The 19986-nt window shown below is 35.8% G+C and overlaps 3 protein-coding genes across 5 annotated transcripts in view; 1 reads left to right on the plus strand and 2 right to left on the minus strand.

Annotated features, from left to right (window-relative positions):
* Window positions 1-6779, minus strand: part of Nipped-B (Nipped-B cohesin loading factor) — a 26871-nt gene extending 20092 nt beyond the window's left edge. The window contains exons 1-11 of one of the 3 annotated variants that reach the window (XM_028301611.1): window positions 6674-6779; window positions 6182-6309; window positions 4798-4966; window positions 4084-4685; window positions 3624-3820; window positions 3058-3289; window positions 2808-2969; window positions 2521-2708; window positions 2199-2436; window positions 1762-2015; window positions 186-422 (exon numbers count right to left, since the gene is read on the minus strand). In XM_028301611.1, the coding sequence (XP_028157412.1) occupies window positions 186-422; window positions 1762-2015; window positions 2199-2436; window positions 2521-2708; window positions 2808-2969; window positions 3058-3289; window positions 3624-3820; window positions 4084-4685; window positions 4798-4966; window positions 6182-6248 (2346 nt within the window). In that variant the 5' untranslated portion in view covers window positions 6249-6309; window positions 6674-6779. Of the gene's footprint in view, window positions 1-185; window positions 423-1761; window positions 2016-2198; window positions 2437-2520; window positions 2709-2807; window positions 2970-3057; window positions 3290-3623; window positions 3821-4083; window positions 4686-4797; window positions 4967-6181; window positions 6310-6673 lie in introns of those variants that run through there. The other 2 variants (XM_028301619.1, XM_028301626.1) reach the window with 2 other exon arrangements.
* A 3976-nt stretch (window positions 6780-10755) lies between these two features.
* LOC114350611 (dehydrogenase/reductase SDR family protein 7-like) lies at window positions 10756-14996 on the plus strand. Its single transcript, XM_028301479.1, has 5 exons — window positions 10756-11122; window positions 11595-11738; window positions 11956-12175; window positions 13223-13468; window positions 14236-14996. Exons 1-5 carry the CDS (start codon window positions 10982-10984, stop codon window positions 14436-14438), a joined length of 954 nt encoding a protein of 317 aa, XP_028157280.1. The 5' UTR covers window positions 10756-10981; the 3' UTR covers window positions 14439-14996.
* A 2146-nt stretch (window positions 14997-17142) lies between these two features.
* Window positions 17143-18140, minus strand: Pmi (Transmembrane protein Pmi). Its single transcript, XM_028301384.1, has 3 exons — window positions 18079-18140; window positions 17714-17934; window positions 17143-17600 (listed from the first exon to the last, which is right to left on the minus strand). Exons 1-3 carry the CDS (start codon window positions 18120-18122, stop codon window positions 17320-17322), a joined length of 546 nt encoding a protein of 181 aa, XP_028157185.1. The 5' UTR covers window positions 18123-18140; the 3' UTR covers window positions 17143-17319.
* Window positions 18141-19986: the final 1846 nt, after the last annotated feature.

Genomic DNA, 19986 nt, shown 5'->3' on the forward strand with positions numbered 1-19986 from the left:
ATTGATAAGTAAGGACGCCAGAGTACCGTCGCGCGCGCATATTATTATTATGGCCTATAATATTTTGTTGAAAAATAACTATGGAAATGTAAGTGCAATTTAAGTATACAGCGTTTTATTAATGAAATTAGATATTCTTATTGTAAAGTTTCTCAAACCAGAAATAATAAAAAGAAGGCACTTACTTTCTTACTCTCAGATTCAGGATGTTCCTTATCTTTATCCTGAGACTTGCACATTGACTCCGGCAGGGTGACGACACACTGCACCAGCTGTAGTACGAGAGCCGTGAGCATTTGTATGTGTTGATCTGAACTCAACTGGAATGACCGTAAGTTGTGCTTCGAGCTAGGTATACGAGCTATCGACGCCAGTATGTCTTCTAACAAAAGCCGTCGGTGTTGCTCGTATTTGGTGAATATCTGTAACAAAAATTTGTTATCAATAACTGAAAATTGCCAACATCATCATCATCATGATAAAAGGGGAGTAATGGTCATAGTTGGAGTTTTTCACACTTGGGAGTTGTACTACTGTTGATGTGTTGTGGGATTTTAATCTGTTAACTCATAAAAATACATGACGCATTTGCCTTGCTCTGCTTTGACCCTTAGTGAATGATAAGAGGCATACAGAATGTACTAGCTTGTTTTGTATTTACAACCTCGCTCTACCAAGTCGTTTTCACTGGTGCTGTGTTGAGCGAGACTAGGAAAATAAGATACGCCAGAATAGGATGCAAGCCACGATAAATCTTATCGTAGAATTATATAAATTTTGGATGACAAATGTATGAGCTTGTCGCCTAAAATCGATATAATGAGGTAAAGGCTAGCTGTTGAAAAGTTGTTAAGTTTTTAATGGGCACAACAAGTCCAAATTTTTCATTGTGCATGGACCTTAAGACTGGGAGTATAGTTCCCACCGTATTTTGAACTATAAGGGAATATGATATGATATGAATACGCCCACTGCCATACAAAGGGTTAACAGTATATTAGTAAGGAGTAGCTAAGCGGGCGCGCAGCTCAGACTCACCGTAGTGACGAGCTTGAGCGCCGACAGCTGCAGCTCGCTGACTTTCTCCACGAAGAACGGCGACACGCCCACTGTAAAGCCTGGTCCGTGAGCACGTAGAATTTTGTCCAATGACCCCAATAATTATGTTGCTGTCGCGCTCGCACACTCACTGCGGGCGCCCGTCGCACTGTCGCGACAGCAATATAATGAGGGCTATCGTTTTAGCGCTCACCAGTTAGCGCCACTGTAGAATAAGGTCCTGTACAGTAGCACCAACTGGTGAGCGCTAAAGTGGTAGGAGGACTATCGCATTTGCACTCATCAAGATGGCGCCACTGTAGAGTAAGGTCCTGTCAATCGCCAGGGATGCCAACTGTTAAGTATAAAAACGATAGCCCTCATTACGCGCGAGCGATAAGGATGGGTAGCTTGGGGTCATTGGACAAAATTCTACGTGCTCACGGACCAGGCTTTAGACGCGTGCAGCACCGTGGTGTCGGTGAGGTGGTGCGCCGCCAGTAGCTCGGCTAGTAGCGTGACGCACTCATACACTACGTAGCACAAACTCACCGTAGTGACGAGCTTCAGCGCCGACAGCTGCAGCTCGCTGACGTTCTCCACGAAGAACGGCGACACGCCCACTGTAGACGCGTGCAGCACCGTGGTGTCGGTGAGGTGATGCGCCGCCAGCAGCTCAGCTAGTAGCGTGACGCACTCGTACACTACGTAGCACAAACTCACCGTAGTGACGAGCTTCAGCGCCGACAGCTGCAGCTCGCTGACGTTCTCCACGAAGAACGGCGACACGCCCACTGTAGACGCGTGCAGCACCGTAGTGTCGGTGAGGTGATGCGCCGCCAGTAGCTCGGCCAACAATGTCACGCACTCGTGCGCGTGAGTGTACAACTCGCGGACGGCGCGCGTGGAGCCGCCGCCGCCGCCGCCGCGCCGCGTCGCGTTGCCCGCACCCCCGCCCCGCCTCTTCCGACCGTCCACTGCAAGCGCGAATGGTTGAATTACATAAATAAAAGAAGGAGAAACAAATGAGGAGCGTTTTTCATGGTGCTTTTGTTTTAAGAAATGTAAACCTTTAAACCACTGTATCAAATCAGGCGTCAAAATTAATTTAAGCTGCAAAAATCGGAAAAATCGAATTGAACAACATTGTTAAAAATTACCTTTCTTTTTGGAGGTGGTCTGGATGCTATATACAGGATCGTACACACAGTATATTGTGTTATTGAGTTGAAATTTAATGAACATAATGATTCTATCTATAACATCTTCTAGAAAAACGCGCTTAGGCATACTCGGTGAGGTCATTATGTATAAAGAAGTCAGACACGCGTCCGATGCGCACATAACTCTCTCTTGAGCTGATTCTATCCATATTTGTCGCATCTCTTCACTGTCATCCTGTGGAATATAATTTTATTTAGAAAAAAATAATTTAATGAATACAACAGAGTTAAATAATATTTTCGATGGAACAAAACTTACCGGATCGCCAACTAACGACATTTTTTCCGCAGCTCTAATATTCTTCTCCAATATATTCAGTAAGCGAACTAATCTGTCTGAAGGAATTGCTTCCATAGCACCAAGATTCTTTAGTTTAGCTGCCTCAGAACACAGCTCTTGAAGTTGATAACGCGGTAGTAAAAGTTCTTCAGGGATATCTGTCCCTTCTGAAATAAAATTGACATTTTGTTTAATAAATTCGATAAAATTATTGAATAATAATTGATAAAATACGAAGTTTCTTGTAAGATTAATGCTGCACTTACCCATTTCATCAGTAATGATAACGTCATCGTCAATAGTTTCAAATACTGTTTCGATTAATTTATTAAAACGCTGATACGTATTTGTCTCCATTAATTCGTCAACAGATAACATTTCTAGTACAGGTACTAATCTTCTTTCGACTTTACGCAATTTTGGGCGAACTGTAATAAACATTTTATTGTCAATATTTATTGTGTTATAATTTATAGGAAATTCCAGTTCATTGATTTAAAACTCAAATACACTTACCAATAGCAGCTTCAGCTTCTTCTTTCTTACTGGCTTCTTCGTGTTTTCTTTTCACTGCTTCCCAATTTTTTTCTCTAGCTATATCTATTGCTTCTCTCTCTTTGTCTACAGTGGGTGTTGCACTGCTCGATTTAGCTTTTAGTGGCGCATTATCATCAGAGTCCGACTCGAGTGTACTATTTTTACGAGTTCTCTCATCACTAGGTGGTTCATGCTTCTTCAAAAGTCCCTCCTAGATAGAAAAATAAAATAAAATGTAAAGAATTCAAGCTCCCATCGCACTCTGCTCCAAAAATACTAGAGGCCATCAAAGAGAGGTTTTGAACATTTTGACTTTGGAAATAAATGGATCAATCACTAAACAGTTCACTACAGACACTATTAACCAATTAGTTGCCAATTATTGTTATTGTTTCGAGAACCCACACAGGCATAAAACGCGAGATGTCATAGGTTGGGGTAAAAACAAAAGTTTACAAAACATTTCAAAAATTCACGAAAAGTATTATTAATTGATTGGTGTTGACTACCCAACTATGTCCATAGAGACAATAGAAATAACTCACCGAAAGCCTTCCAATCTTGACCACAGGGTATCTGTTGTTGGCGCCGGTGCTCTTGTTAGGCTCCTGCTTGTCGGGCTGCGCGGGCGGCGCGTAGGGCGCGCCCATCGACGGCTGCGGCACGTGCGGCTCTTGCCGCAGCGGCGACGGAGCCACGCTCGCCTGCGCCGGCGACTGACCGGTGACCACGTTCCCATCTGGTTTGAAATCGGGAAATACGTTGATGATTTTTCTCATAGGTGTGAAAACGATACTAGTTCTGAATGTTGTATTTCCATTTTAAGCTCAATAAATATTATACATTGTGTTGTTTTAGATGCATTTTAAATTCATCATTTGCATGTTTTAAATATCTTTACTGTGTAATGCTGTTTAAAAACATTGCAAAAATTACAGTGATGTAACTTTTTAAGGTGTATTTATGATACAGATTTTAATTGGCATCAATAGAAGTAAAAAGTACCTTGCTCAAAAGGCTTCTCTTGGGATTGCATGTGCAGTCTTTGTTGATCAGGTTGATTTCCAGGCGACATAGAAAGAGGATCTTTATCTTCGTTCAAATTTGTCCCAAAATTCCTGGAGTCCTGTGTTAGACTATTATAGAATCCACCATTTTGGGAATTAGGGGTCATGGTGTTTGCTAATGGACTTGTGTATGTGTTGGAGGAATTCCCACTGTTCCACAAAGGAGATACATTATTCTGTTCAGTGATGTTAACTTGGTTGCCAGGTCTAGACTGAGAGGGAGGGGATCCCATATTGACATGTGGTGATGATTGACAAGGTGTTGCCAGGAGTTGCTGGTTTGGAATGGTCGGTTGGTGCACTGTAGTTCCATGTGTTGATGGACTTGAATTAACAGTGTTGTGTGAGGCATAGTTGTATGAATCAGATGGCGACATGCCATTAAATTTTGCTGCATGTAAATGGTTGTTGCCCCAATGATTTCTTTGCTGCTGATCAAACACATTAGGATTAACATTTAAGATCGCTTTCAGCAATTCTGGTGTGGATTGTTGAGGAGCAGGACTCACTGCATTTGGTATACTCTCATCTTTTAAATCACTGAAAAAAAATATGCAAAAGATTAGATCCATATCCTTGAAAATAGGAAAGCACACAGATGATTGTATATTTCTTTTAGGACATTAATATTAATTTAATGCTATATTCTTACATGTGCTGTACAGAGGTTTGCATAAGAGATTGCAAGAGCAGTGACACCAAGTTATCATCACGAGTTGCTAGCAATATTGCAGCCTCTTCAGCAACTCTTGGATGAAACAGTTGAGATTTATTATTTAACGTTGATGGCAAAGGTGTTGGAAGTGGTAACACTGGTAGAACTGAAACAAAATTGTAATTTTAATACCCATTTCACATTTAATATTGTTTCTGGCTTTAAAGGAAAAGAATAAAAGAATTACTGAATTATTTAGTCAGTAGCTTTTGCCTGTGGCTTCACATGCATAAAATTTCGTTTATCACAGATCGTCATAAATTATAGCCTATATGTTATTCTGGGTTATAAACAATAATACTGTAAAGTTTCATCAAAATCCGTTCATTAGTTTTTGCGTGAAAGAGTAACAAACATCCAGACATCCAAACTTTCTCATTTATATAATTAATATTAGTAGGATTATTGACTGGTATGTACTAGTAGATGTAAATGCAACATTATTTTATATATTTTTACACAAAGCTTTAGAAAGTGAAGTTTCAATCATGTATTTTGTATTTAATTTCTCCTTTGTATATTGTAAAAGTTTTTATTATTTAGCAAAGCCTGAACAAAGCTTATGCTAATAAAAATGTGATGTGTGACGTAGCTTCGGTATGATGATCTTTAATGTTTTCTTAGTTGAAGAACAACATAACCTCTACTCATTATCACCTTTGTGTCACCCGATTAATTATTTGATAAAATGACAATAAATTTACACATTCCTTAGTATTCAATCTACACTAGCAATTCACAATTTGTCTTTAGTAAAAACATTGCAAATTGTTTAGATTACTATTTATAAAACTACACACCCATACTTAACTAGAATTCTAAGTTTAATGTATTAGAATTAAAATCATACAGTAAATTAGATAGGTATTGAAAAGACAAAAGAGTAGGAATGTGCATGTGCATATTTTTTATAAAATATCTTTTTAATCAGCATCAGACAATATGTCGACTTGTAATGTGGAAAAGCATGTTATTACACACATTGTTGGTGAAGTACTAGCTACTTTATGATGTTTAAAATGGTTCAAATAAGACTGCTAACTTTTTTAGTACTTTTAAGGTAATAATGTAGATGATTTACACCAAATGGTTGCTTTGGTGTCGTAGTACTATACTCATAAGATTCATTTCTTGATTATAACTACCAGTTTGTAACACATGAAATCAGACAAGCAAACAACTTCAGATACATTATAAATATTGGTAAAATTAGGATTACAGGTTTACTAAATCTTGATATTTTGATGGAAATAATTTTAATTTATTTAATGAATTAGATTTGATTATCAATTACAATATTTGGTATTTTTAATATACTCACGGTCTGTCAAGCTGGCTACTCCTGCTAATGTTGTAATAGGGACACTTGGTATATCCCTTTCATTCATTTTGATTGTATTATATCAATAAATAACAAAAATTTATTTGTCAAATTCCGCCAAAACTCTCCTAGAAGAAAGAAAGTCTTTAGAGCAACACAGTAACAAAATAATAAGCACAGGGCAGTGCGTCGTCGACGTCGCCTGTCTACTCATGATTTACTTTCTACTTTGAAGGCACTGACCACAATCTGATAATGAATGTTAAATAATTTAGAATATGTCACTGTACACGAAAATAAGATAAATATATCAACAAAATTACGAAGATTGTTGTGGAAATGGGGCAGCCGTCAATTTGATGCTTTGTTGTGCGTTGTGCATCAAAACGAAGGTCAGCGCATCCACACGACACTCCCAATGAGATAGCAAAACTGTGATATTTATTCCCAGGAGCAGATTATTTCCAGTTGAACAAATACACTTGTACTCACTTTAACATTATGTTAGATATTTCTATTTTATTTATCCAGGGCAAATCAAACATAATCCCAACATTTAGGTAATCAAGAAATTGTGACGATGTTACCACAGGTTAAAAATGAACTCGTTGTCGTTGCACAACTGTATTTTGTCAAAGCTTACTTAGTGAAAACGAAATGCAGGTGGCGCTATTATAGTTGAACCTTGAACCTAAAATAATAATTTAAAAATGATAGATTTTATGAAAATGAGTACTATAAAAAAAGCAGACCTATCTTAGATAGGTCGCCGCGCCGCCTGGATGCTATTGATTGTAATTGAAATAAAATCTGGCTAAGATTTTATTTCAACCTAAGGGAGGCCAAAATTAATGGAGACACGAGGGCGCTTTGTAAAAAAAATGTTTCACATAGGCGCAACTTATTCCATCGATAGTTTATTTAATACGCCCAATTGGTTTTTTTAACATAAATCTACTCGCACATCCAAGTAAAGCCGGGTCTTCAGTGCATGTTTTGCCCTACACAATCAACAAAAACAATGTCAGCATTCAACATTTTTTTTAGATAAGCTATAGCCTGACCAGGAACATAAAAACCCTCGCCATGTTGCGGAAAACTAATGGTACTAATTTCTTTTAATGGCAACAGTAACTGAAAACTTCATTGACATGTCACCATGCATGTCAGTCTATTGTTGTCAAAGTGTAAACAAACTTTATTTTAAATGTGTGCAATTGATTTCGTGAATTAAATTGCTAAAATATTTTTATAGTCGTGAAAGAAAAGTGGTTTACGATGTGTTAATGTATTTGTCGAAGAGAAATACTAAGGGTTCGGACAATATTTTCATTGAATAATGTTTCCGACAAAGGTTGTCAAATTGACTGACATGTTTATCGTATGGTACAGTCCACTATGAAAATTAGCTGTAGTCTGTTTCAACTACCTATTTTAAAGTTTTTTGTCACTTTCTAAGTTTTGAATTTTATGGAATTGGGAAAGAAGTACCGAGTTTGAAGCGTTCATGAGCAGACATTGCAGTTGAATATTCATGTTCTGAATTTGATTATTGATGAATAATAAAATAAATCCTACTAGCTCGATTGATGGTTTCATTTAATTTATTTAAACCAGGTTATCTTTAATAATATTTTTCGTTAATTTATGAAAATATCAAATTAGCCCGTAATCCTGAATCCTGATACATAAATTTAGCCTATTAATTTAACACATGTACGACTGTACTCAGTGTTGCACTATCAAATGCAATTGAAGCGCCTCTGTGCCAGGGTTTTTATGTTCCCGGTCAGGCTATACTTTGTTCAATGTTGAAATGTTTTTGTTGATTGTGTACTAGGGCAAAAGACGGGCTGGAGACCCGGCTTAATGAGCGCAGCGAACTTTTTTTAAGCATTTCAAACTCAAGAGGGGGGCGCCACCACTAACGTATAGCGCCATAGGAAAAATTTTGCCCTAAAAATCGTAGATCTGTGGCTATTTATAGATCGCGCAGCGAGAGATGAGGCAATGAACACAATAACGTTTGTATCTTTATATCACTGGACGTCTTGCGTAGCCTGTTGATTAAGAAGTGCTTTCTGTCTCACTAGCAAATTAGTAGGCAGACCCTAGTCTGTCTACTAATTATACTAATAGTAGTAGGCTACTACTGCGAGGTGTAACTAGAGATGGGTTTCCACCCGGGTAAAAACCCACATGAGGGTAAAAACCCAATAAAAACCCGTTTCATTCCACCCGTGGGTGTTTACACCGGGTGAAAACAAATAATTTTATAATTATTTCAATTGGTATCTTTTCTTTATTTTTATTGAATTTTTCTCATTTAAGTTTATTGATTAATAAGTCAAATTTAACACTAATATGCATTTATATCGTGGCCAAATCGTAAAATTGATCACGTTATGACGATGTGACCAATTATTTTATAAAATGGTGTTATTTCAAGAATCGTTGAACCGATTTAGAAGAAATTTAGTAGGAACACAATAATTTGTGATCATGGCAAGGACATGAAGGGGGGGGGGGGTGTCAAAGATGCCAAACTCTCTCTTTGATGACATTACGGTATAAAGTTACAAATAACAAAATCAAAAATCAAAATTAAAATCAAAAAATATTTATTCAGTTTAGACCACAAGTGGCACTTATGAACGTCAATAGAAAATAATAAAAAAAGAAAAAGGTAGCCCTTATGGGGCACTTTACATGTCTCCTTATCTTTTGGGCCCTACCAGCGCTTCGAGACAAACATATGGCAAGTGCTGAGAAGAAACGCCGGAACAAACTCAGTCACCACTTATTGCCAGGAATTATCTAACAACACCAACTACAAAGTACTTCTGCTTAAAAACTTGAAATCGAACCGCCCTTCCGCCACTGTAACGCATTGTAACGTTTTTCAAGACCTTCTCTCCCCCCAGATTGCATTACGTAACACTAGAACGCCCCCTTAGCAACAAATACCACTTCTCACTTTAAAAAAACGCTATTTTTGTTTTCACCCACCAGAATGGGTGATAATGGGTAAAAACCGGGTTTTTACCCAAATCACCCAGTTTTAACCCAATCGGGTGAAATGGGTTTTTACCCACTACCCATCTCTAGTTGTAACTAGTTTATTTGTTAATTTGTTTAATTTGGTCAAAACTGTTTTGACCAATAGTTAGTCAGCTGTTTTGACCAATCGTATCGCAGAATCGATGAAGCGCGTCTGGATTGGAGACGTTAAAAATTACCGTAATCGGGGCTCTGTATACAATTAGTAATACGGTAATACCTACATCAGTGAAGTTGAAACAAACACGCACGTTTGCTTCAACCTAACACAAATATCTAAAAAATTTAAGAACTTGGTTCACGGGACTTATTTTGTTGCTGATGACCTCTAGTTCTCCCTTTCAAGTTAAAGGTCGAGTCTCCCTGTCACCACAGAATACATAATAGTAGCAACAGAAATTGCACTCCTTTGTGTAGGATCAGATCCCGACATTTTAACGGTAATAATAATAATGCAAAATATCCAACGCACATGGTGCATTCGAAATCGCACCTTACTACTACGCTCACAAGAGCGCATTTTTTTTGTGTTTAGAATTGATCTACGTCACCGCTCAAGCGTCAGGGTTGTATGAGCAAAGTTAAATAAATAAAAACTTAATTTTAAGAAGCATTTATTGTATTTACGATTAGAAAAGTTTAATCTAGTGGAGTTTGTATAATCGTACCATCTCTAAAGTACCTATTAATAAACTTCAGTGTTGCGATAATTCGAAATTAAACAAACAGTTTTAAAAGGTGTAGTCGGAAAATAGACACACACGGTGAAGTAAGTTAATGTTTTTATTAGCTAAAATAATTTTTTTGCTATAGTTTTTTGTCGTATGTATTTCAAAATAATTTATTATTTAAAAAGTGTAGTTTTTTTTATTATATATAATATATAAATCACTACAGTTAATTATTATTCCTAAATATTACAATTTTTCATTAAAGAAGAATAACAGTGCTGTTGGAACAATAAACCTTGATTGCGACGATGATCGACCGAGCGTGTATAGAAATACGCGTGTGCAAACAGGCGCGTGGCGGCCCTGACTGATTTGCAACTTGAAGTTGTCGCGCGCTGTAGGTAATTATCTCAGCCGGCATAGGCGAGTGACGGAGGCCTGCTGTCACCCTGTAAATGTAAATACATAAAATGGTAGCCATGAAAGTTTACGCCAAAAGTATTCGATAATTGAATGTGTAATCAAGTCATCAGTGTGAGTGTCGTCCGTCACGGTAATACCACGGGTAATACCAGTAATACTCTGTGTCGTGCTCTCGTGCTCGTGCTCGCTCGCCGCCTCAACTATCGTTGAGTGACCTACATGCAGTTCGGTTTCATTTTTAGATTGTACAATATTTTAGATTATTTTAAAAGTACTTCAAAATTTGATAATAATGTGGATTTGTGATTTGTTTTGATTTATATTAATTTCATATTATTTTATTTTATAATTTAATTACTATTTGTAAAATGATAAATGCGTTTAACGAAAATGTCATATTTGGCAGATATGACAGTGACAGTCGTTCTGTGCTCGCTCGTACGAATAACCTATAAATTGTCGGGAAAACCTGTTTTTTAGCGAAAAGTTGTTTTTTAGCGCGTGACGTGCGGACGTTTGTGAGTAAGCAACGCAGAATTAAAGTCTGTTTTACAAAACTACAAACAAATCAGACCTGTATCAATTTTAATAAACAACATAAAACTGCTCTTACGTTTGATATATTTTTGTTTACACAAATACAAAAATGAAGTTTCTTTTTGCTGATGGGCAATCAGCTAATTGGTATTTTAAATATGTAGGCTTACCTTTATCAGTAGGAATGGCCATTTATACTTTATTTTCTAAATTAGCCGATAAAAGAAGACGTGCAGCGTTAAGGGGAAAGGTAAGTTTGTGTCTTGAAATGACCGCTAAATGTTCCATAGGTCAGCGCCGCTCCTTCTCGCGAAAGATTTAAATTGTTGTTATAGCAAATTCGCTAACATAATTCATTATATTAAAAGTATTATTATAATTCTTACGCTTATTACATAGCAATAGGTAGTACACTGTAGTTATTTAATATAATTTGCCATCACCTAAGTAATGTGGAAAATCGATTGTAATTGTTATTAATTAAATTCAGTGAATTGGCGTTACCTATAGGTGTTAAGATGCGCGATGGATTTTCATTGTAATGTGGTACTAGCCTTGGACTTATGGATATTTGAACTTTGGATTGTTAAACACTTAAATTCGAAATTATCACTAGAATATCACAAATATACCTCCTTAACGCGAATAATATTTTATATCGATAGCTTGAGTATAATAGAATTTGTATGCATAAATAGCATAATCATATTAACTATTTCCAGGTGGTTGTTATTACTGGTGCAAGCTCTGGTATAGGAGAGGCATTGGCACATGCCTTTTATGATCAAGGAAGTAAAGTAGTATTGGCAGCTCGACGCAAAACTGAGCTTGAAAGGGTTAAGGGCGACCTGCAGTCTAAGAAATTGGTATGAAACTGAACATTATATTTTATTAACAAACCCAAAAAAAAAACAGTCAAATAAAAGTTACGAAATGTAAACAAACTATGCTATAAGCCAAGTAGTTCTTTCTAGTAATATCTCATTGTGTTACAAAAATGAAATAATATAAAAATGATATCTGTTTTTTTATAACATATTGATAAATTTTATTTATTAATATAGAATTAATGCAATTTTCCAGGCTGTTCCTACCCTAGAACCTGTATGCATTGAACTGGATCTTGGCGATCTTGATCATATTGAGGACTTCAGTAAAAAGGTGTACAATGCATGTGGTACTGTTGATATTTTGATAAACAATGGAGGAATATCCTACCGTGGAAACATATTACATTCAAAAATGGATGTGTACCAACAAATTATGAATGTTAACTATTTTGGATCTGTAGCACTAACTAAAGGTAACATTTTCTTAATAGCACTAAATAATTAAAGACAGTTTTCTGATCAGATTTACATGTAACTTAACCTTTAACTATGGACGTGAAAAAATAATCACACTCCCATGGACGTCGGGTCTCACAGACCCCTATCTAACATTCTTCTTATTTTCATATCTGAGTCAATTTGAATTTATTAAAGAGTTGATATATATCTAATAACTATTAATAAAGGATTTAGTAGTAAATGTAATCAAATTTTAACCATCAATTAATTATTTTTTTGCAAATTTAAAAAACTTAGACATTTTTCACTGTAAATTGACTTGCCATCACATATAGGCTCCATGATTACAGTCGATCATTAATAAATGAAAGTAATATTTTTTTCTTTGCTAATTAATAACCATGTAACATAAAAACATGAACATAATATCTGAAGGACATAAAATAAAAATTTTGACAAGGGTTAAAGTTACTAAAATTATACACAGTGGCCTAGAACACTAAAGACAAATTATTTCTACAGGCATGTGTTATCTTTCTTTGAGAGCTTTAGTAGGCAAAATGTACACCATTTAGAATCGGAATCTACAGCAATGGTGAATTCTAAGACATCTAAACTCAAAAGCAGAATCGTCTACAAGTAATACCTTACTCCTGATTATGTTCTTTAGATAGTTGGTCTAATAATATAGCTAATGTACTCAGATACTTTCTGCCATTATGTATTCTTAAACTAGATCAATTTACTCATGATTATAATAATATAATATAAAAAAAAATAGTTGACAAGTCACATCCATACAAGTATGTTTGTATGGAAATTATAGTCATCGGGTCTCCCAGACCCGGACAAAATTTTGAATGCTTATTACTCACGTAATAAGTGCCGGAAGACGCGATTTTATGCCTCCTCGGTCCAAACACAGTTAAAACTGAAGCTACTGAGATGGTCGAGAGCAACACGTGCCGGGAAGGTGTTTAAACCGAGAAATCTGAAAGGGGGGTGGGCCTCTGAGACCCGACGTCCATAGTTAAAGGTTAATTATATTTTATGCTTTTTAGCTGTGCTACCCAAAATGGTGGAAAACAGGAGCGGACATATCGTCTTTATAAGTTCAATACAGGGACTTATTGCTATTCCTGACCGAGCAGCATATGCAGCAAGTAAACATGCCATCCAAGCATTTGGAGACTCCCTGCGTGCCGAAATGTACCAGCATAACGTAAATGTTACAATGGTCAGCCCCGGCTACATTATAACTGCTGTGTCATTGAATGCTTTGACTTCCAGTGGGGAAAAACATGGAGGTAACAGAAATCATACCATTCCCAAATTATCTGTACATAAAACCACACATTGTGATTCACTATTAATTTGTTATTTTGGTTCAGGAAAACCATAATTATTTTCATTATAAATATATTTTTATACTATGGTGAGTGAATAAATACAACAAAATGAAAATAATAAGCTTTAACTACCTACAACATATTATTATTATCCAAACTAAATACATTAGGTACATAAATAAAAATTTAAATTCAAAATATGTTAATAATTTCAGTTCATCAGTCATACCTACTTGTTACATGCCTAATATCTTATGTATTTGAAATCACAAACAAAAAACATAAAAAATTCTGAACAAACAGCATGTATAGGTATGATAATTATAAATGTACATTGCTCAAAGTTGTACTAGTGATGTGATGTATTTTAAACATGCAAAAAAATCTATAACCTTCATATTCTTTGTACACCTTGAATGAAGTGAGTGAAATTCAGCTTATCATAGAACAACTAACTTACTTGACACTTATAATAAAATTGTAATTTGACCAATTGACTCAATATTGTTATAGATTGTATACTCATAAGTTATTCTGTTGTAAAAAAAACAATAATACTGTAAAGTTTCATCAAAATCCGTTCAGTCAATCCACAATTTATTGATGTTAGTAGGTAAAGATGATAAGTCACAGTGATACATGCTAGTTTAGGTACCTAAGAAAACTGTTTTCCTATTTTTTTATTTGATATCATAATGTCATAACATAATTATCTCTTTTTTCAGTTATGGATGCCGCCACTGCAAGTGGGCTTACTCCACAGTACACTGCTGAGAAGATTTTGGATTCAGTGGTGAAAAAAGAAAACGACCTTGTTGTTAGTCAATTTGTACCTAAATTTGCTGTTTTCATTAGACATTTTGCTCCCTCTATTTATCATTATTTGATGGCAAAAAGGGCAGAGCCTACTAAATTGACTGTAAAGTAGGCGTGGCTTACAAATATTTTACGAGAGGACTGATTAATAATGACTAGATTTAGAAGTTTCATTCAAAGAATAAGATTGATGATGCAATTTTAATGTCCTTCAACATTGATCAATATTATTCTGCAGATACAATTATATCAAAGACATTTATTATTATACATTATTTATTAATTAAAAAAACAATACTTATTCAAGATGGAAAGTCGTGATAACTCTTTCTGTCGTAAATAAGTGTAAGAGATAACTAACGGTAGCTAAGTGCCTAGACCAAGTTACAAACGTGACAGTTGTAATTTTGTTAGAAGAAGGGTAACTGCGCTCTGGAATCGATTTCGATATTAACCGAAAGTTACTTGTCTGGGCCCCCTGAAATTGTACGATACCTAGGTGTACCTACTTTATTTCTTTCGTCAAGAAAATGAAAATGGCATACAACGTATTAACAGCGCGCGCGCAATAGGCTAGAGGACAAATTTCAATTATTTGTCCGTCAGACAGATAATTAGAAAATATTAGACTCATATTTTTTAAGTTCTTTCATAATTCAATAATAACAGTGCTACATCGAGTTGAAATAGCGCGATACGTCACGCTTGAGTAGAATTTTTACTCATTGAAACTGCATTCAAAGATTTCCAAAAATTAGCTTGCTACACCCGGGAATCGAACCAACTAAAAAATGTTAAAATTACACCTGTATTTTTATTGCATCGATCGTTAGGGTTAAGTATAATGATGAAATCTGTCAAACAGACTTGATAATTTAAATGAAAGGAAAACCAAGAAATCTGACATTATTGTAATTATTTACAGAAAATATTATTATGGTATGGTGGGAAATTTTCGAAAAAAAATCAAAAATCTTTGAATGCAGTTCTCTTTCTTTAAAAAAATAAAGGAATGTTTTCTTTGAGTAAAATTTTCTATCTTCAATATTAAGAGTACTTTCCCTCCAGATGGAATTGAAAAATTCCACCCTGTATTATGGACATACTTATGAGTTGTTGTTTGATAATGTATTACGTACTTTTTTAAGTTCGTTCTTGGGCCAAAGGGCTGTTATATCCTCTAGATCAGCGGTTCCCAAACTTATGTGGTCTACTGCCCACTTTGAGAATACATTCTTTTTTAGCGCCCACATTTTTGTGGTCAAGAGTCGAGTGCTCAGTCGGTGTCTAAGAGTCCTCCTAGTAGATGATATTATAAATCGCCTCTCAAGCCTCTACACAATGCCCCGATTTTTTTCCGGGGTCTCTTACCGCCCCCTTTAAGCCTGCAGCGCCCACAAGGGGGCGTTATCGCCCACTTTGGGAAAGACTGCTCTAGATAAAATATGATGGTTGAGTCTGTAAAGTATCATATTATGTACTCCCTGGGAACTTTTGGGAGGCGATGACTTGTAGTCAACTTCGCAGTTCCTCAGCAAGCGAAAGTTCGCGATCGTTTTCACACCTGTGATAGTTGCTTTTTCGAAGTTTTAAATGATGTCTTTTTAAATTATTTACTTTCTGTTTATATTCGTAAAGTAGGTATCTGTTAGTTCTTATTTAAAGAAGTTGAAAGTGTTATGTACCTTGAATTAGAATAAATGTTACGTTTTAAATTTTTGACCTCTTAATTCCATGTAATCATAGGACAAACAAATCTTATAGGTACCCTAAGTTACATAACATGCATGTGTCAATTTGTGCTTGTTAGTCTTCTTGAACAAAGTTAGCTCGCTATTTGAAAAAAGGATGCGGTCGTTCTTGTAATCATTTGTAAGGTTGTGTGTATGTAGTTAAACCAGTTAAACTTTGACTGAAGCCGGAGGATAACACCTCCAAACGAAGCACTGAAAATTTTAAATTATTTGTTTGCCTTATACCATGTCGTAAACAGGTTTTCTATGAGGGGTTTAAAACTTTAAATTATTTATTCTAGTACATCTAGTGTATCACTTTATCATGACGTTGATGAAACGAACACTGGCCGTAACAGCATAGTACCCTTGAAAATTTCGATGAATTCATCCAGTGTTTAAGTAGCTCAGATAGAAAAGCAGTTGCCCGGCAAGCGAAAGGTCGTGGGTTCGATCCCGCCTTAGGCAGTTCGATTTTGTCAATTTCAAGTTATTTATAATTTTCAGCGTGCTTAGATGTTTCACAAGACAATCTTTCTTTGCCTCTCTTCAACACACAAGATGTGAACTTGTTGTTGATCTATCTTTAATAATTATGTATATTGGGTCTTTGTGTCTATAAAACTATTTGCTTCTATTATCAGGGTGTGGAATTTTCCCATACCATACTTATTAGAGATGTTAACTGATTAATGTGACTGGATATGGTGTAATTTTGTGGCAATGCAATAAAATAATTATTTAAAAAAATACATCAATAGTTGCCGTGGAGTTGATAAGCTTGCATGAAAATAAACAGCCATTATTAGTAAATAGGCAAATTACATATAAGCATTATAGTTATCACTTGTAGTGTAGTTGGGGTATTTTTTTGTTTTATAATGGTTCATTTAGTTATATATATTTATGAATAAAATAAATAAAAGAATTATATTAAATAAATACTTTTTTTATTTTCATTACAGTCACAATTATTATCATAACAGAATCTTCGAACAAATATTACTAACACACTAACACTTAACTAAAAGCTCCTTATAATAATATAAAGAAAATTATCCTTTGTACAGGCTTGTTCTAATTCTACTATTCAATAATATTTTTATAACATTTTTTACATTTTCTGCATACTAGGCAAGTATTACAGTATCTTTCTACATAAACAATGTTTAGTAAAGCACAAATAACAAAATTGTAGTCTTCTAAGCAAAGATATTTGAGAACAATAAGGTTTTTTGTAATATTTAATTATGCTATTCATTATTTGAATATGTTGTATAGTCTCCACAAGCAAATACCAGCTGCAGCTATGGATACAGTACTATGTAGTATAATTTTTCTTCTATTATCTGTGTGTACAAGTACAACAGGTGATGCAGATGTGAGGTCACTTAAAACTGGCAAAGTTGCTAGATGCCTACGATCTTTTTCTTCTTGGTATTTGCAGCAAGGGTCCCATTGCCATGACAGTGTGTAGCATCCAGCACATAACACTGACACAATACCAAATGGTGCACAAGCCAAAGTACTCCAGGTCAAACCTAGAAAATATAAAATTTTCCTTAATTCTTTTGCTTTCGTTAAAAAGTAGGTTTACATTAGAGTTCATTAAACTATCTGTTATATGATAATAGAAGTCAATATATTATTATACCTGACGCAATGCTGCAGAGTCCACTGTAAACAGAAACTTTATGTAAGAGGTTTCCAACATATATCCAGCGTGCTGTTTCTTCACCAAGAGGTTCAGGTTCTATTACGATTACTCTCACGCCGGCCTCAAGTGCTCTTTCCAGTTCCATTTCAAACTTGATGTGGGCATTTTCACTGTCGTAGACTTCTCTAATAATCGCAACACTCGATGGTTTCAGATCACTGCAACATACACACCATGCATAATTATTAACAAAGAATTTCTCATTTTAATAGAGTATGGTAGAATTAAATAAAAAATAGGTAAATTACTTTAGTAGAATAGAAAATAAACGAAAAATTAACAATTCATCAATATTTACTAACCTGTCAGTTTCATCACCTGCCATTTTAGCTAAAGACAAGGGCATAGACAATTTTAGGATGACAAGAAAGATCTTTACCAATAAAGTAGGGATGTGAAACATTATCGATTGTTTTTTGATATACACCTTTTATAAAAGTGTATTTAAAGTTAACTATCGTTAAAATCAATCAAATATTTTAAAAAAGTTTAAGCTGTAAAAAAGTGGTGATTTTTTTTATATTAACAAAATTTTGTGAGAGTTAAGATAATGAAAGCAGAACCGAGAAAAAGGTAGCAAATATAAAAAAAAATACTGTAGAATTTGAAGAAAAGATAAATGTGAATTTAATTGTTAAATGCTCCGTACACCCACACACATTTAAAGTCTTAAATAACACGATTATTCCCATATCAATATACCTACAAATAAAGCATAATAGTACTTATTGTTAAGGTTAGCGTGCACTGCATCTTGATATAGTTTCTAACTAAATTCAAGCAAGCTAGAAGTAAGAAATATTTCACTCCTTTATATTTACAGGGTGTACTATACTTAGTTAGTTAGGACTATAGGTAGTTACTTAGTATAAAATCCATAACTTTTGGACTAATTTATATTTACTTACCTACTTAATGCTGGACGAAATCCTATCCCCAAAGCAGCGGCACAAACAATCTCTTGCTTTTTTTCATCCAGTTACTTGTTTGTTATTACTAATACTTGTTGGTTAGTTAATAATATCTACCCGTAGGTAATAAAGGTCCTGTGTCCATCAAACAGGGCGAGGGCAGGAGCGTCTGCGTCCCAACCCCAAAAGCCCCAAAAGGATTTTTTTTTATGGAGCTTTGTAAGATGTAAGAGTTTCCTGGTCTTGCAGAAGCCCTCCAGCAACGGTTATGGTGGAATGCGCAAAGTTGTAGTGTGTCAGTCAAGGGGCAGATGGGCATTTAGGCACCACATAGGATAGCCCAGCAGTGCCACCTTTCCGTGGCGGCGGCGCGCGTATGTGTTCACGCGCACCGTTAGCGAAGAACAGAGCCCCGATTACGGTAACTTTTAACGTCTACAATCCAGACGCGTTTCTGATTCTGCAATACGATTGGTCAAAGCAGCTGACGTACGCTGTTGAACGACCAATCGTATCGCAGAATCAAGAAGCGTGTCTGGATTGTTGACGTTAAAAATTACCGTAATCGGGGCTCAGGGGAGGTACTACTCCCCTGAAGCCAGTCGTCGCTTGCTCAGACCAACAGAGCGAGCCACAGTCTGGGGCGGAGCCGCGAAAGAATGTCTAGGCCGTCTAGCTCGGACAATAACTCGCAGCTCCGTCCCAAAGACTTCGGGAGTACACCGTCAGGTTTTAGTGAGTAGGCCCTGCCCATCAGGCAGGGAGAGCCTCACATAACCACTGGTTCCCCCGGGCCAGTGGGTATGCAATTTCATGCATTTCCTGACGAAAAAAAAAAAAAAAAAAAAAAAGCAGTGCCACCTTGCTTACTGACCTTACGCAGGGGTTTTGAATGTGGAGTGGGAGATGTCCCAGACGTAGTATCCACACGGGCTCTATCTGCCTATCGTTAAATAATTTAAAGAAGCATTTTAGGCTTAGGGGGCTTATTTTGTAGAGATTTTATGCCTACCTTACTTAAGTACCTACGTAAAATGATTCTTTGTTTTCCCTAACCTAATGAAAATATGAATTCGATTTTGGTGCAGATTTTTTATTGTTATTTATTGGTCAGAAGAACATAGGTAATAGGTAAAAAATGAGAAAGCAGCTATTGATGCTCTCTTCTCTACTGAGATCGCAAATATAGCAAGTATTCTATGCACGTTAACTGTCGCCCACTGCTAGCCGTTCTAAAATCCGCTTGCCTCTTTAGGCAAAGGTGAATGTTGCAAACCGAGTTTTAAAGAATTAATAACT

Source organism: Ostrinia furnacalis, unplaced genomic scaffold (genome assembly GCF_004193835.3).
Source record: "Ostrinia furnacalis isolate ACB-3 unplaced genomic scaffold, ASM419383v2 OfSCF0075, whole genome shotgun sequence".
In the NCBI taxonomy this organism is placed as follows: Eukaryota; Metazoa; Arthropoda; class Insecta; order Lepidoptera; family Crambidae; genus Ostrinia; species Ostrinia furnacalis.

Bases quoted from the DNA above. Each gene is read 5' to 3' on its own strand.
- LOC114350611 (XM_028301479.1), top strand. From the start codon at position 10,982: ATGAAGTTTCTTTTTGCTGATGGGCAATCAGCTAATTGGTATTTTAAA. The intron at 12,176-13,222 runs GTAACATTTTCT...TATGCTTTTTAG, and splicing joins ATCTGTAGCACTAACTAAAG to CTGTGCTACCCAAAATGGTG. The intron at 13,469-14,235 runs GTAACAGAAATC...CTCTTTTTTCAG, and splicing joins CAGTGGGGAAAAACATGGAG to TTATGGATGCCGCCACTGCA.
- Pmi (XM_028301384.1), bottom strand. From the start codon at position 18,122: ATGCCCTTGTCTTTAGCTAAAATGGCAGGTGATGAAACTGACAG. The intron at 17,935-18,078 runs GTTAGTAAATAT...TGTATGTTGCAG, and splicing joins GCAGGTGATGAAACTGACAG to TGATCTGAAACCATCGAGTG. The intron at 17,601-17,713 runs GTATAATAATAT...TATATTTTCTAG, and splicing joins ACTCTGCAGCATTGCGTCAG to GTTTGACCTGGAGTACTTTG.